The sequence below is a fragment of the Antechinus flavipes genome, chromosome 4 (genome assembly GCF_016432865.1).
Source record: "Antechinus flavipes isolate AdamAnt ecotype Samford, QLD, Australia chromosome 4, AdamAnt_v2, whole genome shotgun sequence".
Classification (NCBI taxonomy): Eukaryota; Metazoa; Chordata; class Mammalia; order Dasyuromorphia; family Dasyuridae; genus Antechinus; species Antechinus flavipes.
In genome coordinates this window covers 186,225,118-186,251,782 of record NC_067401.1, presented here as the reverse complement: position 1 = coordinate 186,251,782, position 26,665 = coordinate 186,225,118, and the positions used below count along the sequence as shown (strand labels likewise).

At 37.1% G+C, this 26,665-nt stretch overlaps 1 protein-coding gene across 7 annotated transcripts in view; it reads right to left on the bottom strand.

Annotated features, from left to right (window-relative positions):
• The window catches only part of MINK1 (misshapen like kinase 1), a 66,382-nt gene that overhangs the window by 15,503 nt on the left and 24,214 nt on the right, over positions 1-26,665 (bottom strand). For all 7 annotated transcript variants that reach the window (XM_051995914.1, XM_051995907.1, XM_051995909.1 and 4 more), the window contains exons 2-12: positions 14,987-15,052; positions 13,100-13,156; positions 12,897-13,022; positions 3,769-3,879; positions 3,234-3,324; positions 2,664-2,794; positions 2,313-2,367; positions 2,036-2,114; positions 1,363-1,538; positions 869-938; positions 125-338 (exon numbers count right to left, since the gene is read on the bottom strand). In XM_051995914.1, the coding sequence (XP_051851874.1) occupies positions 125-338; positions 869-938; positions 1,363-1,538; positions 2,036-2,114; positions 2,313-2,367; positions 2,664-2,794; positions 3,234-3,324; positions 3,769-3,879; positions 12,897-13,022; positions 13,100-13,156; positions 14,987-15,052 (1,176 nt within the window). The remainder of the gene's footprint in view (positions 1-124; positions 339-868; positions 939-1,362; positions 1,539-2,035; positions 2,115-2,312; positions 2,368-2,663; positions 2,795-3,233; positions 3,325-3,768; positions 3,880-12,896; positions 13,023-13,099; positions 13,157-14,986; positions 15,053-26,665) is intronic.

Here is a 26,665-nt window from a genome sequence, read left to right as displayed (position 1 = left end):
AACAAGATGATCAGATACATTTTTAGGTAAAGCTGGACTAAGTGGAGTACAGACAGCCCAACCCAAACATCCTTCCACTGATTCTTCCCAGAGCACACGCCACCTCTCAGGGCTTGGCCCTGACCTCCTCAACACGACGTCGCTCTTCCTTTTGCTCCTCAATGCGCTGTTGCCTCTGGTGGAGGAGGTGCTTGATGTGAGCTTCTGGGTCACGCTGTAGCTGCTGTTGTTGCTGCTGCTGCTGCTGCTTCAGGGCCTCTGAGTTGCTCTTGTTTTCCTGCTGAAGACGGAGGAATTCTCGACGGAGTGTAGATTCACCAGGCACATTCATGATTGAGCTAAGGAGAAAAGAAAGATGAAACTAGTCTCACACACACACTCCTATCTTCTCTCTCCCCTCTTCTACAGATCCTTAATTTAATAGCTTTCATCTCCTAGAACTCACTTCTTTCCTCTGACTTTCTATTCCAGTAACTCAAATATATTTCTCTGGTCCTCATCCATTCATCTTAAAAGCTTTTATCTGTAAACCTTTATACAAGTATTGTACAGTGGAAAGAACAATGGACTTAAAAGACAAAAGAATCATAAAATGGGTTTAAATCCAAGTTCTTTGAGATATTACCTTTGTTAGGCCTGTCCTTTCCTTCAGTCCCATCTTGTTCCTCTCCTTTCAAACTGCTACCAACTAATTGCTCTTCTGGGAAGCTTTACTTGGTAACTCTTCCTCATAATTCACTCCACATTCTTCTGGCACTTATGGATTTGATTACATTTCTCCCTTATCAATTTCCTAAGACTCCTTGTGAACTACAAGACCATCATCTCTCCCATTAGTCCAAATAATAACACTTTCCACCAAATTTACCTTGGTTCTCCTTCCTCTCCATGGCTGTCATCTTCCTCTTCACTGCCACTGTACTCATATTCTGTCTCTTCTGCAAGGGAGAAACCACTGCTGATTCCTCAATTGCCCCATGCAGTTTCCCTCACATCAGCACATTGATAAGATCAAGATAAATACTGGCCCACACTTGGTCCACTAATAGTTCCACACTTGACTGCCTACCCTCTTCCACATAGAAGCTCTCAATTTTGGGACCCAGGCAAAAACCTGGAATATAATGGAATACTAGGAACTGAGTCAATGGTTAGCCTGGGTTAGGTGTTAAGAATCCTATAAAAGCACAAGGGTTTCCAGAGCTAAAAACTCATGACTGGGTATTCCCTGAAGTAGAATGGAAGGATCTAAGGATTGTTAAGGAAAGAAAATCTAGGGCTTGCCTAGTAGGGAACAAAATAATTGGACAGTGAAATTTTCCAAGGAGATCCCCATCCTTCCCTTTCATTTCCCCTACTGACCTTTCTCGCCCCTTTTCTTTCGGGAACGGTCAATGTGATCCTTAAGCTGAATTCGGACCTGTCGCTCTGTGGGTTGGTCACGGATGAAAGGGAATTTGAGAAGCTGCTCAGTGGGTGGGCGACTCAGGTATGTTTTGATGAGACATGTATCAATGAAGTCAATGAATTTCTTAGACCTGAAAGAATTTAAAGAGATATATTGGGGGGTAGCTAGGTATTGCAGTGAATAGAGCCCCAGCCCCAGAGACAAGAGGAACTGAGTTTAAATTCAACCTAAGACACTTGACTATACTAGCTATCTGACCCTGGAAAAATCACTCAATCCTAACTGCCTCAAAAGAAGGAAAAAAAAAAAAAAGATACAATTGAGAGCAGACTTTAAACGCTTGAGGTCAGGTCTGACAAATCTGAAACTAGTCCTGTCTCCATGAACAGTATCTTCAGAAACATAAACTGCCTAATTTTTACTACTACTACTGCTTTGTTAATTTAGTGCTTTAAGTGCATAAGTACTTATGCTATTAAGTACTTTCTTAACAGCATTACCCAGTTCTGCTCTACTCTTCACACTCTAGAGCTTGCTCAACCCTAAATATGTAAAGATAGAAAGGAGGTTTCATTTTATTTTCAGACACCACCCTCTGCTGAGCCCCCATTTCCTAGAAGCACCTACCATTTCTTAGACTTCAGCTTCGGCGGGGGGTTCCGAGGAATGAGGAAGAGGGCACGCATGGGGTGCATATCACACAGAGCTAGGAGGGTGAGAAGGACCTCATACATCTTCCTTATACATCTTCTCTTCTATCCCTGTTCTGACAATTTAATAATCCCCTCCCAACATGTCTATCTTTGAATTCAGTTGTGTTAACCTCCCTTGAGTCCCTCCCATCTAAAATTTGCCTCCTCCCACTCGCTACAGCTCTGCCCCTGCTTCCTTCCCCATTACTCACGGGGGGCTCCCTCTGCCATCTCAATAGCTGTGATTCCTAGAGACCATATGTCACTCTGCAAGGGAAAGGCCAAAATTATAAGGGCCCTATTCTGTGATTCCCCTCATCCTTTGACACACATTTATTTATTTCCGAGGCCCCTCTTTTCAACCTATTTTTATTTCCTTGGCCTTCTCTTCTCCCATCTATACTCTCTCCCCATGAACCCTGTATCTTTGTCTGTCTGATCCCATCTAACCCCTCTAATCTCCATAACCTCAACAATTCTCTTCTCAATTCTAGTCCTGTTATTCCCCCGATCCTTTACCATCCTAGCCCTTCATTCTTTTCTCTGAGGTCTCCAGTTAGTACCCTGTAGTCATAGGTAGCATCAGGATTCTCGTCACAGGCGATAACTTCTGGGGCCATCCAGTAGGGAGTACCAATGAATGTATTCCGCCTGCCCACTGTTCGATCCAGCTGGGCACTCACCCCAAAGTCCACTAGGAAGAGGTGAGGAGAGAGAGCAAGGAATGAATAAGAAAGGAATAAGAAGGGAGGAATCTCCCCTACTATATTCCATTATATAACTGTAATACAACATCCTATGTGTCTTGTAAATAGTGTATCCTACACTTTATATGCTAAGGATAGTCTAGGAAAACGTGGGGAGGGAATATGGAATAGCTTTGGCTGAAAGGAGTACTCATTCTGTCCAGTTTCTTTAAATGGGAAAAGACATTATAGTAGAGGGAAGATGTAAAGAAGAAGAAAAGGTAAAAAGTCTGGGCTTCTAAATGACATTGGTGGTTTGCCTCAGAACAGAGGAGGCAGAGAAGGACTTTATAATTCATCTCCAAAAAGGAAAGGAACTATCCTGTAAGCTTATCCCAAGGCATGGGGAAGGCTATCTACCACCTGTCCCAGGAGGAATTTCCATACCTAGCTTAACTTCTGCATTCTCTGTCAACAGCACATTTTGGCCTTTGATATCTCGATGAATCACTTTGTGGGCATGGAGGTGGGCCAGTCCCTGGAAAGAGAAGAGGAGGAAAAGTAAGTGCTGGTGAGGGTCAAGGAAGGAAAGGAACTGAGCAGACATCAGATGATAAACATCGAGAAGAATTGCTTAGGCAGAATCAAATGGAAAGTTTAGATATTCTTTCCTTAGAGAATGAAAATTAAACTAAACTTGTTGGAAATTGGGAAGGAGGTGGCAGCTGGGAGAGAAAACACTCTATTATGATACTTGTAGTTGATAGGTTAAAAGCACAGTAGAACTAGTAGAACTAGAACTGGAAAAGAATGGGATGATCCTTAGGATAGAGGGACTGTCTCTCTCTCACCAGAGTTAGGAGCTTTTCCCTTAGTGCTTATTCTAGAACATTGCTCACAGATGTACTCAGGACAAGGGAAGTATAGATGGGATAGTAGACAGGTTATGGGGGAGAAAGGAAAGGGAAGGCTTGTCTCTCACCCTGAGGATCTCCCTGCAAATGTAGGCGATACAATCTTCTTTCAAAGCATTTCCTTTAGTATTCTTCACCAGATCTGTCACAGAACCAGCACCACAGAACTCCATGACCAGCTATAGACCCACAAGGGAGCAAGCAGAGGGATGAATCATCAGATCCTCTCCCCTTAACAGTCAGGGAAGGACACAAGGTTTGGTTAATCACTCTAGACCTTATTTAGTCTTGAGACTAGATGATGACCTGGGCTGGAGACTATCATGGAGACCATCATATGGAGAGCCTTATGCCAGCAGTAATCTATCGAGCAATTTCTTGGGATTAGGAAAGAAAGGACTAGAAGATAAGGAGGGGAAGAAAATGACAAAGCAATAAAGAGAACTACTGGAAAAGCTGAGTCTAAAGGCAAGAGATTCAACTGGAGATTGATAATACAGAACAAGCCTAATAATAGCAAGAGGAAACAACTAAATAGGAAACAGAAAAGTCAAATGAGATAAGAAATCTTTATCCTAAGGAAAATTAAATATATTCAGCCAGTGGAAGAATCATTAATTCACAGACTCATAGATTCCTTAGAGACTTAGAACAAAGTAGAAATATTCTTTACAACAGAGTGTCAAATGCTCCTCAAATCAGATTAAAATACAACTGGGAAATGTTTAACAAAGGAAATAAAACAACATAAAACATATATAAAGTTAATTTGTGATTTTCTAGGTCAATATGGGACCTGCAGGAATCCATTCTATTTAAGTTTGATAACAATAAGTTGTCGTCCAGCCTGTACTTGAAACCCTCCTGTGAGGGAAACTCACTACTTCAAAGAATGGGGTCATTCAACTTTTGGATAGTTCTAATTGTTAGAAAGTTGCTTTTTATATAAGTCTCTTGGCAATTTCTATTTAGTGTTTCTAGTTCTGCCATTTGATGCCAATCAGAAGAAATTCCAGTGCAAGCAGCACTATACTCCATCTTCTTAAGTTAACCACTTTTAACTCATTCAAAACAATTCAATAAACATCTGTGAAGTGCAGAGTCCTGTGGAAGACAAAAGATGAAACACCGTTCTTTTGCTTGTGGAGCATAAAGATCAGTAGAGGAATATGACATATACACACAGGTCATACATAATACAAAATGTAAGTGCTTTAAGAGGCAACCAAAGTGTGAAATCTAAAAGGTAGCGGTTCTAGATTCAAAGTAAGGAAGGGATAAAATGAGCTCTAGAAACTTACCCCTAGGAATAAGCTAGAAGGGAACTGATGGGAGGCAGGGCATTCATCCCTTTTTTCAAGAGCCATAGGGCCACAAGATTTTTAAAAAAAATTTTCAATAAAAATAAATTATCATTTATTCCCCCATATACATATTTTTTCCCATTAGAAAAGTGAACAAATATATAAAAGCCTTATGAGTACAGTTAAGACAAATTCCCACATTGACCAAAATATATCTTTTTATTTTGCATATTAATCTGTCATTTCTTTGTTATGGGTTGGGCAATATGCTTTATCAGTCCTCTAGAATCATGGTTGATTGTTACAGTACTCACATTCTTAAATCTTCAAGAACTATTAATTTTAAAAAATACTAATGTTATGTGCTTTTACCAATGTTTATTTCACAATTCATGCAAGTCCTAAGTTTGTTAGAAATTGTCCCTTTATTTCTTACAGTACATAGTATTCTACTATATTCATATACTATAATTTAGCCATTCTTCAACTGACAAACAATCTCTTAATTTCCAGGTCTTTACCCTACAGAAAGAGCAACTATAAATATTTTATTATAAATAGGACTTACTCCTCTTTATCTCTTTGTGGAGGGGAGGGGTAACAATTCTAAAATGCATTCCAAATTGACTAGACTATAATGCAGTTCAACCAATAGTACATCACTGTGCCTGATCTGCCTCTCCAACACCTGTCATCTTATTGACTTTGCCAATCTGATGGATATGAAGTGGAATCTCAAAGTTACTTTAATTTTCACTTTTCTAAATATTAGTAACTTGGAACATAGATATGGTTTCTTCCCTTGAGAACTGCTTGTTCATATTTCTTGACCATTTATGAAGTAGAGAATAGTTAGGATTCTTTTTTTTTTAAATTTATAATAATAGCCTTTTATTTTTCAAAATACATGCAAAAAATATCAAGACAACTCTTAGGTACCACTGCACACTTCTCAGATTGGCTAAGATGACAGGAAAAAATAACAATGAATGTTGGAGGGGATGTGGGAACACTAAGACACTAATACATTGTTGGTGGAGGTATAAACTGATCTAACTATTCTGGAGAGTAATTTGGAACTATACTCAAAAGGTTAACAAACTGTGCATACTCTTTGGTCTAGCAGTGTCTCTAACAAAGAGATCTTAAAGGAGGCAAGGGACCCATATGTGCAAAAATGTTTGTAGCAGCTCTTTTTGTAGTGACAAGGAACTGGAAACTGAATGGATGCCCATAAGTTGGAGAGTGGCTGAATTAGTTATGATATATGTATGTTATGGAATATTTTGTTCTATAACAAAATGATCAACTAATTTTTGTTGTGCAGCATGATAATTGTGGAAATATCTATAGAAGAATTGCACATGCTTAACATATATTGGATTACTTGTTGTTTTAGGGGAGGAGATAAGGGAAAAAGAGGGAGAAAAAAATTTGAAACACAAGGTTTTGCAAGGGTGAATGTTGAAAATTATGCATATATTTTGAAAATAAAAAGCTTTAATAAAAAATAAAAATAAATAAAAGATAAAAGAAGAAAAAATGGTCAAAAGGATAATTTCAGAAAGGCCTAGAGAGACTTACATGAATTGATGCTAAGTGAAGGGAGTACTACCAAGAAAACATTGTACACATCAACAAGATTATACCATGATCAATTCTGATGGATGGAGCTCTTTTCTTTTTTCTTTTTAAATAACTTTTTATTGATAGACCCCATGCCAGGGTAATTTTTTACAGCATTATCCCTTGCATTCACTTCTGTTCTGATTTTTCCCCTCCCTCCCTTCACCCCCTCCCCTAGATGGCAATCAGTCCTTTACATGTTGAATAGGTTACAGTATATCCTGGATACAATATATGTGTGCAGAACCGAACAGTTTTCTTGTTGCACAGGGAGAATTGAATTCAGAAGGTATAAATAACCCGGGAAGAAAAACAAAAATGCAAGCAATTTATATTCATTTCCCAGTGTTCTTTCTTTGGGTGTAGCTGCTTCTGTCCATCTTTGATCAATTAAAGCTCTCTTTATCGAAGAGATCCCCTTCCATCAGAATACATCCTCAAATAGTATCGCTGTTGAGGTATATAATGATCTCCTGGTTCTGCTTGTTTCACTTAGCATCAGTTTATGTAAGTCTCGCCAGTCCTTTCTGTATTCATCCTGCTGGTCATTCCTTACAGAACAATAATATTCCATAACATTCATATACCACAATTTACTCAACCATTCTCCAATTGATGGGCATCCATTCATTTTCCAGCTTCTAGCCACTACAAATAGGGCTGCCACAAACATTTTGGCACATACAGGTCCCTTTCCTTTCTTTAGTATCTCTTTGGGGTATAAGCCCAGTAGAAACACTGTTGGATCAAAGGGTACGCACAATTTGATAACTTTTTGAGCATAGTTCCAAATTGCTCTCCAGAATGGTTGGATGTATTCACACTTCCACCAACAATGTATCAGTGTCCCTGTTTTCCCATATCCCCTCCAACATTCCACATTATCTTGCCCTGTCATTCTAGCCAATCTGACAGGTGTGTAGTGGTATCTCAGAGTTGTCTTAATTTGCATTTCTCTGATTAATAATGATTTGGAACACTCTTTTATATGGCTATAAATAGTTTCAACTTCTTCGTCTGAGAATTGTCTGTTCATATCCTTTGACCATTTATCAATTGGAGAATGGTTTGATTTCTTATAAATTAGAGTCAATTCTCTATATATTTTGGAAATGAGGCCTTTATCAGAACCTTTGATTGTAAAAATATTTTCCCAGTTTATTGTTTCCCCTCTAATCTTGTCTGCATTTGTTTTGTTTGTACAAAAACTTTTCAATTTGATATAATCAAAATTTTCTATTTTGTGGGTCAATAGTGATCTCTAGTTCTTCTTTGGTCATAAATTCCTCCCTCTTCCACAGGTCTGCGAGGTAAACTATCCTATGCTCTTCCAACTTATTTATAATCTCATTCTTTTTGCCTAGGTCATGAACCCATTTTGACCTTATCTTGGTGTATGGTTTTAAATGTGGTTCAATGCCTAGTTTCTGCCATACTAATTTCCAATTTTCCCAGCAATTTTTGTCAAATAATGCATTCTTATCCCAGAAACTGGTGTCTTTGGGTTTGTCAAACACTGTATTATTAAATTTATTGGCTGTTTTGTCCTTTGAACCTAACCTATTCCATTGATCAACTAGTCTGTTTCTTAGCCAATACCAGATGGTTTTAGTAACTGCTGCTTTATAATATAATTTTGGATCTGGTACAGCTAGGCCACCTTCATTTGATTTTTTTTTCATTAATTCCCTTGAAATTCTTGACCTTTTGTTTTTCCATATGAAGATGGAGCTCTTTTCAATAGTGAGGTGATTCAGGCTAGTTCCAATGGTCTTGTGATAGAGAGAGCTATCAGAGAGAGGACTGTGGGGATGAAGTGGATCACAACATAGTATTTTCACTTTTTTATTGTTGTTTGCTTACTCATTTGTTTTCCTTTTGGATATGATTTTTTATGTGCAGCATACTTATAGAATTAAGTATAGGAGAATTGCATGTCTAATATATACTGGATTACTTGCTTTGAAGGGAGAAGGTGGAGGGACGGGAGGGAGGAAAAAAAATTGGAACACAAGGTTTTGCAAGGGTGAATGTTGAAAACTATCTATGTATGTGTTTTAAAAATAAAAAGCTTTATTAAAAAATGTGGTGTTCTTGTTCTTGAAAATAATAATGGTTCTCTCTGAGAGCAAGTTTCTTGGGGAGGTTTTCTGGAGGCAGCTTTAGTTTTGGTTAAGACTAATAATCACCCAAACACAGCCAGGTGATAAAAGTTCAGATCTTTTATTGTTTCCTCCAAAATAGCCGAGTTAGTTTTACTTAGAGGCTTTCTGCTTAGTTCCAAGAGCTCTTGCAGTTGTCCTTTGCCTCTGCTTTCTTCAGGCTCCAGCCAGCACCAAGGTGAAAGTTGGAAAGAATCTCTCTTGCCTCCAAGAAAGGGCTTCTGGCTGAACTGACAGACACTCCCCTCTCAATCTTTTCAACTGAACTCACTTGACTGGCTCACTGAAGCTCTATTTATGCTCCTTCTCTGAGAGTGAGATTGTGGGATCCGAGAGTGGGATTATGGGTTTCCTCCCAGAGTGCTCTTTGGCCCTAAGAGCTTCTTGCTTATATGAGCTCTCTAAAGGTGTGAACACAAGCACTGTTTCTCAGTTCCACTTAGTACCTTGTTTCTTCTGGCCCGTAACATCTCCTTGTAAGATCAGATCAATCATACTGAACCATGCTAAATTAGATAATTATTGTCTCTATCAACTCTAATGACTTAATAGTTTGTAAGGATTCCAACAAAAAAATGCAAAAATAATTTTCAACATTTACCCTTGCAAAGTGTTCTAAATTTTTCTCGCTCCCTCCCTATCTTTCCCCTTTCCTAGACAGCAAGTAATAGGTTAAACATATGCAATTCTTCGAAACACATTTCTACTTTTATCATAAGCACAAGACCAGATCAAAAGGGAAAAAAATGAGGAAAAAAAAAAAAAGGCAAGCAAACAACAAAAACACAAAAACAACAAAGGTGAAAATACTATGTTGTGATCTACATTCAATTTCCAAAGTCCTCTCCGTGGATGCACATGGCCCTCTCTATCACAAATCTATTGGAATTGGCTTGTTTCATCTCATCACTTAAAAGAATGATTCGGATTTTTGAATCAATTCTTTACGCATTTTGGATATTAGACCTTTATCAGAGAAACCTGATGCAAAACTATTTCCCTTCTCAGCTGTATTGGATTGGTTTGTGCAAAACCTTTTCTTTTATAGCTTTTTATTTACAAGATATATGCATGGGTAATTTTTCAGCATTGACAATTGCAAAATCTTTTGTTCCAATTTTTCCCCTCCTTCCCCCCACCTTCTCCCTCAGATGGCAGGTAGACCAATACATGTTAAATATGTCAAAGTATATGTTAAATACAATATATGTATACATGTCCATATAGTTATTTTGCTGTACAAAAAGAACTGGACTTTGAAATAGTGTACAATTAATCTGTGAAAGAAATAAAAAATGCAGGAGGACAAAAATAGAGGGATTGGAAATTTTATGTAGTAGTTCACACTCATTTCCCTGAGTTCTTTCACTGGGTGTAGCTGGTTCAATTCATTACTGCTCTATTGGAGCTGATTTGTTTCATCTCATTGTTGAAGAGGACCACATCCATCCGAACTGATCACCATATACTGTTGTTGTTGAAGTATATAATGATCTTCTGGTTCTGCTCATTTCACTCAACATCAGTTCATGTACGTCTCTCCAGGCCTTTTTGAAATCCTCCTGCTGGTCATTTCTTATAGAACAATAACATTCCATAACATTCATATACCACAGTTTATTTAGCAATTCTCCAATTGAGGGGTATCTACTCAGTTTCCAGTTTCTGGCCATTACAAAGAAGGCTGCCACAAACAGCCTTCTTTTTGCACATGTGGGTCGGGTCCTTTTCCCTTCTTTAAGATCTCTTTGGAATATAAGCCCAATAGTAACTGGATCAGAGGGTATGCATAGTTTGATAATTTGCAAAACCTTTTCAATTTTAGATAATCAAAACTGATTCCACTTCCAAAATTTCTCACACTTATTCACTCCTTATCAGAAGACTTTGAAGATAGTAGGTATTTAATAAATGTTTACTTCAACAGCTAAAATTCTGGGTACATTCTAGATTTGTGCCCTCTAATATGCCAAAAGAGTATCAGATGAAGTTCAAGTCCTGCCTTCTATGTCAAGTTTTAATTATTCCTGCCTACATTAATTTCTTCTGGAAATTCTTACAGTATTTAGATAGGGGACATTTTTTATGTTTACTATTTAAATAACTAATTCAGTAACTTCATAAATACTGCCTTAACATCACTAATCATTTCTTTATGCTTTTTCTTCTCCTTGAGAACAAAGAGCATAGGAAGGAAAAGAAAAAAGAAGGAAGAAAAAAAGTAAACTTTTTTTTTTTAAAGACTAATTTGTTTTATTTTTTTAAAATAGCTTTTTATTTACAAGTTATATGTATGGGTAATTTTACAGCATTGACAATTGCCAAACCTTTTGTTCTAATTTTTCCCGTCCTTCCCCCACCTCTTCCCCTAAATGGCAGGATGCTGGTCAAACATTTGACCTAAAATGGCAGGGTCTACTAGGAAACAGAGAAGGAAAGGGAAAACAAAATTTTTCCTTGCTTCCCCTCCACAAAGACTGGAAAGCTATGATTTAGGCAGGAAGAGTTAGCCAAAGGCTTCTTATGAATATCTTGAACAATCTTATAAACCCTTGAAGGAGCTGAGTATTGTTACACTTGAGAATCCTATATTGAACTGAACAGAAGCCCATCAATTGGAGAATGGCTGAATAAATTATGTTATATGAATGTTATGGAATATTATTGTTCTGTAAGAAATGACCAACAGGATGATTTCAGAGAAGCCTGGAGAGACTTACATGAACTGATGCTAAGTGAAATGAGCAGAACCAGGAGATCATTATATACCTCAACAATGATACTATTTGAGGATGTATTCTGATGGAAGTGGATCTCTTCGATAAAGAGAGCTAATTCAGTTTCAATTGATCAAAGATGGACAGAAGCAGCTACACCCAAAGAAAGAACACTGGGAAATGAATGTAAACTATTGGCATTTTTGTTTTTCTTCCCGGGTTATTTTTACCTTCTGAATTCAATTCTCCCTGTGCAACAAGAAAACTGTTCGGTTCTGCACACATATATCGTATCTAGGATATACTGTAACCTATTCAACATGTAATGGACTGCTTGCCATCTGGGGGAGGGGGTGGAGGGAGGGAGGGGAAAAATCGGAACAGAAGTGAATGCAAGGGATAATGCTGTAAAAAATTACCCTAGCATGGGTTCCATCAATAAAAAGTTATTTAAAAAAAAAAAACAATAAGATGATTCAAACCAGTTCCAACTGTTCAGTGATGAAGAAAGCCATATACACCCAGAAAGAGGTCTGTGGAATGGAGTGTGAACCACAATATAGCATATTCACGCTTTTTGTTGATGTTTGCTTGCATTTTGTTTTCTTTCTCAGGTTTTTTTTTTCTAGATCCAATTTTTCCTGTGCATTAAGATAACTGTATAAATATATATACATATATTGGATTTAACTTATATTTAACATGTATTGGACTACCTGCCGTCTAGGAGAGGGAAAAATTTGGAACAGAAAGTTTTGCAAGGGTCAATGTTGAAAAATTACCCATGCATTTATTTTGTAAATAAAAAACTTTAATAAAAGAAAAGAATAGAATAGAAAGAATCCTATATTCCAGTTCTGCCAACTTCAAGACTAACTTCCAAGAATAATACTTAATAATTTAGTTAGGAATGGGGTTAGCAGGAGAACAGCCAACATAGCCTTTGGTAAAACAATGGGAATTTTCTGGGAGATACTAACTGTTGAGGAACTCTTCTTTACAATAGGTGTTCAAGACATGTTAAAATGGCAGACCCCTGCCCTTCCTCTTCAGGGCTAATTAATTTGATATTTGTGAAGGATAACTTCACAAGGGTCAAGTAGGCCCTTCAAAAGCTTATAACATAGCTAGAAAGACAAAACACATGCACATACAATAAACAAAGACCAATATAATATATTCCATAAATTTTAAATATAATTCCAGTATGTGTGACAGACCATATATACTATCCAGTTTCAGAGAAAGGAAAAACCCACTGAATTGAGTGACAGGTAGAAAAGGATGGCCTCCAGAGTCTTTCTCTTAGCTTGATACAGGAAAAAGTTTGGAAAAGTAGTATAAAGACTTTAGTTTGGGGGTGGGGATGAGGGGTGGTTTGGCTTACCCAGAGTTGGTCATCATTTCCAGGAGGACTTTTTTTGACAAAGGCTCCATAGTATGTTGCAATGTTGCGATGGTGGGAATATTTTTTCAGCATATTGATTTCTTGTTTGATCTCTTCCTCCTCATCCTAAGTGAGGTAAAGGAAGGTGAACCCTGGGATTTTCTCCACTTTCCCTTCCCATCCACTATCCTAATTTTTTTTACCTCTGTGACATCCATAACCTTGATGGCAGCCAGCTGCCCTGTTTTCACATGTCGACCCTGGGGGACAAAGAAACATAAAAAACTTAAAGGTTAAAACACAATGCTAACAGAGCCAAGATTATACAGTTGATTCCCATGTGGGTCACTTAATTTTGAAATAAAAGATATTATTAGCTAAGCCTGGTTTTAATCTTAGTATGTGCTGTTGGTTAGAAATGGAACAAGAAAGAATAAATTGTGAGGCTCCTTCCTTGAACTTCAGGAAAAAGAAATAGGATACCTGTGCCTTTTGGAATAATATGATGTCTGAAGTAAAGGAATTAACAAGACCTTATGCTTCTGCATACTCAAAATAGAGGAAGTTGGTGGGGATAGTATACTGAGGAGATAAAGGGTATCCAACCCTCTTCTGTTGCTACCCAAATGCTTTTTACCCCAGTGAAGTGGAACCATGTGTAAGACCTTGATTTCTTTCCTGAATTCTTCTTTCTACCCTAATTTATGGGACATCTTTCCAAGATTTTATTGTTGGGCTAGAGAGAAAAGCAAAGAGCAGAGCTGAAATGTTCTAGGAATGACAAAAGGGATGTAGATAAAGAGACCAAGGAAAGGTACTTCTACCTTTATAGACTGGACCCCACCATTCTTCCTGCTCTCTTTGCCTTGCCACCAACCATTATTCTAAAGTAAACTTCCCAAAGCTTTTATGGGGGAAACTCAGTGTCTGGAGCTACCTAAAGAGTAAAACAGAGGAAGACAATCCCCACAAGCACAGACACAGGAATTGCTAGTTCCACAGGTTATTTTTACTCTGAGCAATAATTTAAGATGCTCTTTTCATATCAACAACAAAAAACTTTTGGGAAGGGGTATGTACATATTTCCCTAAAGTTATACAGAGAATATGATTATGTTGTATATGGGGAAAGGTGTAGGAAAAATGTAAGTAGTCCCAGGTAATCCAAAAACACATATTCTCATATCTAAAACTTCCCTCCTCATATGACACATGGGTCACTATAAGCATAAGTGGGGGCACTTTCAGTTTTACAAATATGAAATCTCAGAAAGGTTGAGTGATTTTCTTCTAGGTGATACAACTAATGAATGGTAGAGTAATAATTCAAAATTAGTTCTTCTAAGTTCAGATCCATAGTGCTTTATACTGTATCATATTTATACACACACATACACATACACACACAGAGTGAATGTGTGTGTGTGTGTGTGTGTGTGTGTGTGTGTGTGTCTCAAATTGATGTGCTAGCTTTTCTGGCAGGGAAGCAGAATGTTTGATTCTAATTTGTTTGTTTTTTTCCTTCTGATAATGTATTTATATGAGTCATCTACTCTCATTGGTCTCTCTTGTGTTCATTATTATATGAATAATGCAGATATCAGTTTATAAAAACACTTTCTGGGGGAGGAATTAAAGTAACATATAAAAAATTAAAGTTATGGCAAAGGCTGCATGGATATGCACACATGCACACACGATCTTTACTTTACAATACTTTTTTTTTTTTTTTTCTGGGCCTCAGTTTCCTTATCTATAAAATAAGAGTATTGGGTTAGATGATTTCTAACATTCCATCAAGCTCCTGTGAACATAGACTTCTCCTCAATTCTGGTTCTGGATTTATTCTCTTTTTCATTTCACAACCTGCCCAGCTTATTGGACAGGAACTGTACAAAACTTATAAGGAGAGAGGTCAACAAAAAACTGTTCCCTTTCCCCAATCTCTTTTTTCCCTCTGATTCCCCCATCTTTTCCCCCTTTCCCAAGGCCCCCAACTCATCTGCTTTAGACATCAACTTTTCTCAATCTTTAGAAAAACCCTATTTTCTTTTATTTTAAAAGAGTTCACTAGTTCACTAGAGTCTTACCTTATACACTTGTCCATAAGTACCATTGCCGACCACTTCCACTAGCTCAAAAATTCCTGCAGGATCCTGAGGGAGTATGGAATGGAAAGAAGACAGAAAGAAATATTAGGGCAAAAGGAATGTAGATTAAAGCTGAGTAAAACTGGAAATATTTTAGTCTTGGCATGGGACTGACAATTTCCAGAGAGTTTGGGGAGGCAATTACACAACTGCCAAAATAATCACTCTAATGGATAGGTGTGATCATGCTACTTTTTTACTCAAAAACAGTCAATGTTTCCTTATTTAGGAGAAAATAAAAAATTTTTAGAATCTGTCATTTAGCAACTTCTATATTCTGGCTTCAGCCTACTTTTATCTTTTCAGCCTTATTTCATATTATTCCTTTTTGAATATTATAGTTTAGTTAAACTGGGCTTCAGTTCTACAAAATGAACATGCCATCCTCCTCCTTGTTATAGCCTCATAGACCATTCTCCTTCATCTAGGATGTACTTTCCTCTTTATTAAAATGTGTCCCTTCTTCACCTCAAGTATGACTTCCTCTGTGAAGCCATCCTTGATTCTCCCAGTTGAAGGTTAAGTAGCTTTCCTCATATTTTTGCAGAACACATTGCTTAATATGTCTCCTTTATCATGTTCTATGTTGTCTTATGCTTATCTATGTATAGATTGCATCCCTATTTGTGCCTAAGTTGGAATGTAAGCACTATGAAGCCAAAGACTATATAATTGGCTACATAATTTTCATCTTGGAATCCCTAAGCCATAGCACAATGTCTGGCACAAAGTAGTCATTTAAGTATTTTTCAAAATTGAAATGAATTTATTCAAGGCCTAATAGAACATGGGAACTAATGATGACAAGTGATTCTCTCATGCTGCTTTGAAGATTGGAGAAAACAGAATGTTAAAAATATCTCCACCTGCCTTTTCTTTAAAAAAAAAAAGTTAATGATGAAATTTGTTTTTATATCACATTGATTTCAGTCTATGAATTCCTTTTTTTTTCTATCCAATAGAGGGATCCCTGAATTTAAATCCTGCCTCAGATATTGCCTATCTATGTGACCCAGGACAAGTCACTTACCTTTTATCAGCCTCAGTTTCTTCATCTATAAATTGGAGATAATAAAACATCTACCTCACAAGATAGATGAGGAGCAAATGAGAAACCAGCACTTATTACGTGCCTTCTGTGTGCCAGTTAATGAACAAGGTGATGAGGATATAATGACAAAAAGTGAAACAATCCTTAATCTCAAGAAGCTGACCCTCTATCAGGAAAGAGAACATATGCACACAAATCCAAACAAAGCAACTGGGGAGAGAGGGTACTGGCAGATGGGAAAAGAGTGGAAATCAAAGGATGATGTTGAACAAAGTGAATGTATGAATAGAGAGAAGAGGATATAGTCAAGAAGATGTTGTAGAGGTATAAATTGCAAGATTCAGGATCTAGTGTAAGGAAGCAGGAATAATTAAAAGCAATGCTAATGTTGTGAACCTGGGCTACTTAAGTCAGTTCCCAATGCCTCTCAGATATCTTGAATTTAAGGTCCCCAAAATACCTTAAATGTTGTTCAGTTTGTCCTATTTTCCATGACTCTATTTTGGGATATTTTTGGCAAAAAATATTGATATGCTTTGCCATTTCTCTAGATCACTTTATAGATGAAGAACAAGCAAACAGAGTAAAGGGGCTTGCCTAGGATCACACAGCTGTGATCTGAGGCCTGATTTGAACTTATAAAAAATGTCTTCCTGATTCTAAGCCCCATGTTCTATCTACTGTGCCAATGTGTCATATCTAAAACCAAATTCATTATCTTTTCCCCTCTTCCCTACTCTCCCATTTCTGCCAAGGGTATCATCATCTTCCCACTGATTTAAGCTTGAAATCAGTGTCATCTTTGACTTTTCACTGTCTCACTGCCTATAACCAACAGGTTGCCAAGGTCCATCAATTTTACCTTCACAACATTTTTCTCATAGACACACATACCACTGAATTGTGGGCTCTGAGGGAAAGTGCAACTATTACTGAGAAATGGTGGTGGGGGAAACAGAATCATAATCAAATTCTCAATTTTCACCAAGTGTCAAAGGATGGAAGAAGTGGGAAAAGAAGTTTAATAAGAAAGTAAGTTTGTTAGTGATGAAGCAGGGATTCTAGAGGATAATGGAAAGGGCAGGGAAATCCAGTGGGAAATGGGAAGACTGTGGTAGGGTTGTTATAGATAAAAGTAAGGGAATGGGCAATTGGAAACGAGGAGTGAGGTTGAGATAGCAGCCGTGAGTGGGCTTCAGAATCACTGGGATAAGGAAGATAAAAAGATCACTGAAGTGGTCCCTCTTACAGGAAGAATAAGATTAGACTGTTCAAGTTCTAGGCCCAACCTCATGGCGGATGGTGATACTATACCCTGTGAGTTCTACTTTATATGGGAGTCTGTTGAAGAAGGCTCTGAGGAACAGAAGATGTAGGGAATCTTCTCCTGAGGTTGGAAGGAAATGGCACTAGAGAAAGCCCTAATAGTCATGGAAGCTGATAGGCAGGATTTGAAAGACAAAAGAGCTCTTTGATGGCAGGCTTTCTTTTCTGCTGCATCCAGGGTGCAAACATCCCAATTTATCCAAAGTAAGGACTTCAGGAACTGAATCAGTGAGAGGGAAAGGTCTTTTCTTCTCTGTTCCTTTTTTTACTCTAACTCTGAAAAATGACCTGGAAATATTTTCTGTGTTGTCTGACCTCTTCAGTTTCATGTACTCAGTGAGTTCCACAGAAATGGAAGAGTCAAGGCAACATCTGAGTTAAGATTACAGTACAGCCAGCCAACCTGGTATGGAAACCTCAAGAAACCAATGCCTAAGAATCAAGACTTAGGAAGATTTTGGACTGGGAACTGAAACCATGATCTATGGGAATTGAGATAAACTATGACCCTAATAATACTCTTCTCACTAGAGACTGAGGTGGTACAGGGAGGGATGACTATTCTTCCCATATATGGGGGAGTCTCCATGGAACTAGGCTTCAAGCCAGGGTGAACTTATTCCTTTGTCAAAGCTAGTATAACTTTCAGGAGTTAAACTGAACTTAGGTGCTAGGAACACAACTACATTTGAAGGAAAAGTATCAGAAGGGGCTGAAGCCATTTACAGAGAGGTGAGTTAAGGGGATGTCTATCCAAGCAGGAAAAGACTTCCCCTAGTGGAATGGGTGGATGGGTATAAGGATTGGTATACTAATATATTCTGTATTATTGAGTCTGTAAGCACAGGTATTAAGGTATCTGTGAGAAATATTGAATCACTAAATTGCTCTGCCTATTAGAATATTCATATTGTTCTTTTTGCATTGAACCAGATTTCTCTTGCGTACCTTTTATGAAAGCAAAATGTCCTCAACTTCTTGAAGCAAGACTATTTGTCTAAATCCACAGGTAGCTGATATTCTTTACTACTTCTTTAAGTCTACTTGTGCTGATGGGTGAGTTTTTGCAATTTCATTTAGTTTATATTGGTAATAGCAAGAATCTATCCTATGGGGAATTTTAGATGCCCTTTGGGATAAGGAAGGAAGGAAATTGCCTGGGCCTCTATGGAGATTGCTTATGCTAAAAGGAGAATTTTAATGTGCCCTGTATAGAAAAAGATACCTTTTGTGCTGATCTCAGGTAGATTAATTTATGCACTGAGAAAATCAATGGGAGAATTTTCACCTGGTCAGTTCTCTCATTTGAGGAAAGGAAAATGCCAAGTTGACCCCGGTCCCAAATCCCTTCAGGAGGGTGCTACATGTATCCTGGAAAACTCAGCATGGACCAGAATCTGGGCTCCCTTAATTTGAAGATGATGCTTTCTGTAACTGCTAAAGATCAATGACAAAAAAAAAAAAAAAAAAAAAAAAGAACTAGTATAATTTCAGGATCTAGGAGAGACATGAGGAAGAAACTTCCCTAACTGATTAGATAAAAATGCTAGGAAGAGAGCAAACATTGAAAGTCACAGTAGCACAGGATTTAGAAGACCCCTTTTCATCTTCTACTGCTGGTCTATTTCTTACACTATTTTACTTTCCTAAGCAACAGTTTCTTCATCTGTAAAAAAGAAAGGCCAATTTTAAATTTCTCATTCTATATATGCATTCTCTTATTAAATTTTTATTTGTCTCTGTCCCTCTAAGAAACAAATAATTTAGTACCTCCCCCAGCTCAAATCTTTAACATCTTCTCCTGGACACTGATGTAATTTCACCCAGCTGTTGCTACTTGTAACAGTCATTCAACATTTTTTGTCTTGAATATTTCATATTTTGTCATTTCTATTTATTGTGTGTGTATGCATATGTATAAATACACATAATTTATTTTTATGCCTATGCTATAATGTATTATATATACATTTTTCTCATGAGTGTTTTCTGTAATATTCTTCTCTAAGATGTATTATTCTCTGGGAGCAGGTTTCTTGCGGGGGCTTCTAGGAGCAGCCTTCGTTTCAGTTCAGTAATCACAAGTGCAGCCAGGGATTAAAGTCCAAATCCTTTACTGTCTCCTTTTCAAAGTCTTATCTCCTTCACTTGGGCTCAGCTAGTTTTTCTGGAGACTTATCTCTCTCCTTGGTTCTGAGGGGCCTGCCTTCTCTGGCTTCTGAATCTCCCAGACTGCCTTCTGTGATTTCTGAATCTCCTGGACTTCCAAGTGTTTCTGCTTCAACCTCCAGCCACAACAAAGGTAGAAGATGAATGAATCTGTCTCAGCCTCTGAGCGCTTCTAGTGAGCTTATCCTCTCTGGCCCTGAGAGCTCTTCCTTATATATTCCACACTGAGTATACACCAATCATTATATCACTAGGAAACCATTATTTGTTATAGGATTAAATCAGTGCTAAACTAGATTTAACCACTGTCTCCTCAATTCCACTTACTTAGCACCTTGTTTCAAATTCTGGCCCATAACATCTCCTGCTTTGTTTTTAGAACATAGGTGGTCATGACCTCCCTGACTTCTCAAAGAGGTGAGAACCCCAAAAAAGAAGGTGATCATGCCTTCCCTGACTGCTCAAAAAAGGGGTGATAACACCATAAAAGGAGGTGATCATGCCCTCTCTGACAATTCAGGAAAGGAGATGAAAATACCAAAGGATCAGATTAGCAGGTTTCTGAAGGGGCTCACTCTTAAAACAGGTATACATAAATCCATCAATATTGAGAGGTATTACACATAATTACATAAATTACATAAGTACATAGTAACACAGGCTAGTAGTGATGTAACAGATAACATGAATCAACATGCAGAATTATACATGTCCATTAAGTCCTAGAAATAGTCCAAAACCAATCTATTGTTCATTAGTTCATGTGTTCTAATCCAATAATTTCTGCAAATTTTGAAGTCCTGCAATAGTCTCATCTTGTGTTAGGGAATCCAATGATTCCTGATGATTTTCAGGCCCTGCAACAGTCTTTATCAACAATTTTTCATCTCAGGGAATTCAATGATTCCTGCAGATTTTGTTCTTAGGTCTTCTTCTTTGTTTTGAGATTCTCCTCTTTTTCTGTCTTTCCAGGTGCTTGTTGGCACCCATCTGAGTCCTTCTCCATCTGCAGAGATACAGGAAAACTTTCTTCCCCAAACAGTTAATCTATCTAGTTCCTTCTATTTACAACTTTCTAGATTTCTCCTCATCACCTGGCAATTATACTGGAGCTGCTTGCACCAAACACTGCCCTTCTGTTGGGTTAAAAAGCCTGTATTCTCTCCAATTGTAATCCCTTTTCTGCCATCTAATTGCTTTTCGGCTGATTGATCACATCAGAGCCCTGAACTTCTAAAGGTGTAACCTCAGATGCCAACACTCCCCACTTGTCTTTTGTATGATATCTTGGAGCTGGGCCCTGCCTCTCATTTCCCTAGCCTATTGAACTACATAGTTACCCTTGCACATTCACCAGCAATAATAGCAAAGTTCTCACTTTAAAGAGTATGAAGTTGATAATATGTCAGATTATTTGCCATCTTAGAAAGGGAGGATGAGGTGTGGACAAAAATAAAAATTGAAACTCAGAATTTTATAAAAGCTGAATATTGAAAACTATCTTTACATGCAAATGGGGAAAAAATTACCAAAAAAGAGCATGAAGAAAAGTTATTAAAATATTAAAAGAATATTAATACAATCCACAGAGTGCTACTCTTTAGACATCTTCAATAATGTGAGGAGTAATGACTCTAGGGTCCTTTCCTTCCTCTAAAGGGCAAAATCAAAATTCTATTCTAGAAAACCTTTCCAGATTAATTCTCAGCTAATTCTATTTCTTTACTTTTCCTTCCCTAAATACTTACATTCAGTATGTCCTATTTTGGTCCAAGAACCTATGTTTTTGTCAGTGTGAGTATTCATCCCTCTGACACAGGTTATAGTTATTCTACAACATGATTTTTAAGAGTTGTTAATAGTTGAAAAATTCCTTACACTCTGGCTAAGCTCTTTAAATTTACTTAGGAGGCTACTGGACAACAGACATACAATCTATCATTGGACCCATATTTAAAATCCTGCTAATCTACTAGGTAGAATTTGCTGAAGGCCTACAACCTGCTGACATATCCTTTGAGAATTCTGGTTAATCACAACATCATGAGCTGTGAGAAGAGGATTTTAGTGGAGGATGTAATAAATTGATTTGGTCTTATTAATATACATTGTGATTGTGCTTCCCTAGCTTTCCCAAGGAAAAGATGATATGTTCTAAATGGGGACACTCATCTTAGAGGGCTTTTCTTAGGGTCAAATGAAAGATTCTAAAAAAAATTCAGATAAATATCTCTTACTATTATTTCAAAGTACATACACAAATTTTCCAGAAGAGGTCTAAGATTCAGTCTCCTATCTCATTTCTCCTCTACTAGATAGATTCTCTGTTTCCCTGAAAAGAGCTCAGTTACAAATATCATTTCTTTTTGTTCCCTTTTGTCTTCAAGCAGCTTATCAAAACATAATACTAACTTTAATTCTAAACCATCTTCTCCCCAATTTTATTTTAACTAATTAGAACTATAGAATGCCACAGTCAGATCTCATTTAATCTGATCTCATTTTACAGAGCACAAAATAGGGAAGTGATTTTTCCAGGATCACACAATGACCGAATTGGATCCAGAACCTGGGCATCTTTATTTCTAAATTAGTCAGGATTGCTTCTTTATAGTACACTTGGTGGCTTTTACTATCTCAAATGTTAGAAAAACAACTCAGTATACTTGTTCTATGGGTATATTACAATAAAAATGAGAATGATATCAATGTTGAGAACAAACTGGGTCAATGAATCACTTTTCTGTGGAAAAATTTTAATTATGTCTAACTACTAGGCAAGATCTTAGGGCCAAAGATATTAGGGAGACAGATGTCACTAGAAAATGTCATAAGAAAGAATACTCCTTAAAGCCTGGAGTTCAGCTAATGACACTCAATTCAAGCTGAAAACAATTCTAAAAAATCTATATTTATAGATGCCTTGCTCAATCTAAGAAATAGGTAGGGGTTTTAAACTACAGCAAGAGGAATTAATGGTAAGATTTACCCAATGAGCCAGAATTGCAAAAATACTATAATAAGGCAACTCTGAATATTCTTTCCTCTAAATGGCAGGAAATAATATTACATTACATTACAGATAGGGAAACTGAGGCTCAGAAGGGTTAAATGATTACCCACAATTATGAATGAATGGTTGAGCTATTGGGCTTGTGTGTCCCTTTTTCTCTCCACCTCTCCTCATCCCACCTAACCCATTGTAGTTAATAATAAACCTAGGAATGGAAGAAATGAGAGGAGGCAGGGAAGTATGAACAATTCCAGAGTAAGCATCTTCACTATTTAACCTCATACAGGAGTCACTGACTTTCTTTTCTCCACCAAAAAAAAAAAAAAAACAAAAAAACAAAAAAACATGGTTTTTTACTCCAACTTAAAAAGATGGAGACTTTTTAAGATTCACTTCTCAGGTGTATCTGCTCTGTGCCTACTACTTTCCCCAAACAGATTTTCAATTTCCTACTTGGCCAAAAGCATCGCTCAGCTCAGCTCTATGAAGAATGGGCTACTTCACTCCTAGAGAAAAAGCAGATGATATGAGGGAGAAAAGACACATTTCCCAGGTAACAAGATACATATCAATACAGGTTTTCAGTTTTTAGGGGAAATTTTCCTTCCCTTGGGGATATAACAAACCAATACTTACTTCTATTCCTAAATCTCCTTCCATCTGATTTCTTTAAGGTATCTGCCTGGAGAGAGGAAGGAGGAAAACAGGCTGGGAATAGGTAAGAAAATTAATATTAGGAGGCTGGCATAAATTGGAAGTAGTTCTCAAAAGAGGGCTGAGGTTGAGTGGTTGAAAAGAAATTCTCCCCCTTACTCTTAGAAAGAGTACTCACCGAGCTCCCCTCTACACTACTCTTATTTTTAATCATGTGAAAAATCAAGAAGGAAAAAAATCAGTCAACCAACAAGTACTTATTAAAATAGATGTCGGGCACTGTGCTAAGTCCTGGGGATATAAAGAAGTCAAAAAGACTCCCTGCTCTCAAGGAGCTCCTAGTCTGAGGAGAGGCAATATGAAGACAATTATATACAAATAAGATACATAAAGCTGCCCCGTCAGTTTCTCAACATTACATATTTTTTGCTCCAACTAAACTATAAACTATTAGAGGTTGGGAATCATATCTTATAGTTCTTTTATATCCATATTTCATAGTATAGTACTGTGCTAATGAATGCAGGAATAAATGAAATTAACTGGTGCAGCAAGAATGAAGGCAAGGCACTAAGACACTGTTGGCAGTGCTAGACTTGGTCCAACAATCCTGGGAAATGATTTTGAATTACACAATAAGAGTCACAAAATTGGTCAATGCCTTTGAGAGAAGACACTATTGGATACATACTCCAAGAAGACTGAAGCAAGAAAGGAAAGCAAAAAGGGTGAGGACCCTGTGCACAATGGAGAAACCAAATTCAAAAGAAACAAAAGGTACCGTATGCTTCTGAACCTAGGGGTGGAGTGGGGTTTCAGATCCAGCTTCGAGCCTGTTTTAAATCCTGTAGTTTTGACACTCTGAACGAACTGGCTGATAGGGATTGAATCCAAAAGCAAACAACTGAAACTCCAAACAGGCAAGTCAACAGACTTATTCTTAGACCAGAAGCAACAACAGGACTTTGCCCTGAATGGGACTACTTTTGAACTACATTGGAATCAAACTACACTGGAAGTTTGCAGGTCCTATTAAGCCAAACATTCATCCTAGAAGTATAAAGAACCTGGTTCTAACACAAAGCCAGTAGTTAAGAAGTAAGCTGGTTGGAAGATTCAGCAACCAAAAAAACACAAAAAAGAACCTTCCATATAAAGCTATTATGGTGACAAGGATGCTCAAGTCATTGACCCAGAAGAGAATGACTAAAACAAAGCAAAGCCTCACCACTCTCACCACCAACATTTTCTCTGCTCCCTCCCGCCCCCCAATTTAACCAGAATTACTGGAAGAGATGAAGCAGTAGTTTTTTGTTTTGTTTTGTTTTGTTTTTTTGTTTGTTTGTTTGTTTTTAAAGAAAGCATTTTAAATGGTTTTACAAATGAGAGTGATGGGGGAGAGGGGAAAGTGGAAAAGAAATGAGAACTACAAGAGAAGGACTGGAAAGGGAATTTACGGACTAGCTAAAGAAATATAAGCAACAAATTTCTTGAAAATATTCTAATTTTGGTCCATTCTAGGACCAAAATAGAAGCCAATGAGTCCATGAGATAGTAAGAAATATCAAAACAAAGTTAAGAAATTTGGGGGGTGGGGGGTGGGGGGTGGAAAGAGAGAGAGAAAAGAAAATCTAACATATCTTATGGCAAAAAAAACTGATCCTGAAAAGTGACTGAAGAGAAAAAAATTCAAGAATCAGCCCCATACTGAAAACCATAACTAAAACAAGTATAAATATCATGATTCAAGAAATCTTTTTTTACATTTATTTTGAGTTTAAAATTTTCTCCTTCCTTCCAGCATTTCCCCTATCCAATGGAAATGTTAGCAATATGATATACACACGTGAAGTTATGCTAAACATTTATCTATTAGTCACGTTGCAAAAAAAAAAAAAAGCCCCGACAAGAAAATAAAATGAAAAACAATATCCTTCAATCTGCACTCAGAATTCATCTTTTTAAAGACATTTTAAAAGAATAGACCTCTTAGAAACAAAAGACAAATTAGAAAACAGTTTCCTAGAAAACCTAGGAACATCATAACCAAAATCCAAAATTTCCAGGTCAAAAAAAAAAAAAAAATACTGCAAACAGCCAGGAAGAAAGAATTTATGGGATGAAGAATTATACATGATTTAGCAGCCACCACCATTATAAAATAGGAGCAGAGAAGTTGAAATTTCCAGAAGGTAAAAGATACAAACTTGTAGCCAAGGACAGCTTATTCAGGATGTCTATTAATTGGGGGATGCTGGATAAGTTATGGGATATGAATGTAATGGAATATTATTGTTCTGTAAGAAATGATGAACAGGGTAATTTTAGAAAAGCCTGGAAAGACTTAGTTGAACTGATGCTGAGTGATATAAACAGAACCAGAACACTGTACAAAGCAATAGTAAAATTGTGTGATGATCAACTATAATAGATTTAGCTCTTCTCAAAGTGTTCCAAGATAATTCCAATAGACTTTGAATGGAAAATGCCAATCACATTCAAAGAGAGAACTATGGAGACTGAAAGTGGATCAAAGGATACTATTTTCACCTTTTCTTTTTTGTTTGCTTTTTCTTTCTTGTGGGTTTTCCCTTTTGTTCTGATTTTTCTTTCCTAAAATGACTAATATGGAAATATGTTTTAAGAAAATGATTGTACAACCTACATCAAATTGCTTGCTATCTTGGGGAGGGAGACATGTAAGGGGGAGAGAGGGAAAAACAATTTGGAACTCAAAATCTTACAAAAATGAATGTTGAAAACTATCTTTACATATAATTGGAAAAATAAAATACTATGAAAAATAAAAAAAAATAGCTTACTAAACAAAACAATACAATGCTATGTGGGGAAAACATGGAATTTTAATGATCTTGCAAGAGGACTTACAAGTATTCCTGTTGAAAACAACAGAGCCAAGGAAAAGCTTTGAAGCTCAAACACAAGAGTTAAGAGAAACATAAAAAAGTAGCCAAGAATGAACAATAATAGGGAACTTAGGATAAACTGCTTATATTCAAATATGGGAAGAGGATACTTGGGTCCCCTTAGAACTTTATCATTCTTGGGACTCATAGGGAATCTAATTAGATATTGCTTGGGAGTGATTTTATTAATGTTCTTAAGTGAAGAATTGAAAAAGTGGGGACGAGGAATATATTGTGAGGTGGAAGGAGAAAAAGTTAGGGAAAATTATCTCACAAAAATCTGCAAGTAGACATTTATACAAACAGGAAGGAAGGGATAGAGGGACAGCTGACGTTTGAAGTGGTCAAAGCAGGGAAGACAACCTACATACACTCTCTACCTAGAGTCGTAGACATCTCAACTTTTAGCTTTAACAACTCTGGGAGAATCTTACTTAAATACATAAAGGAGAGAGCATGGACTTAGGACATTAGGATGC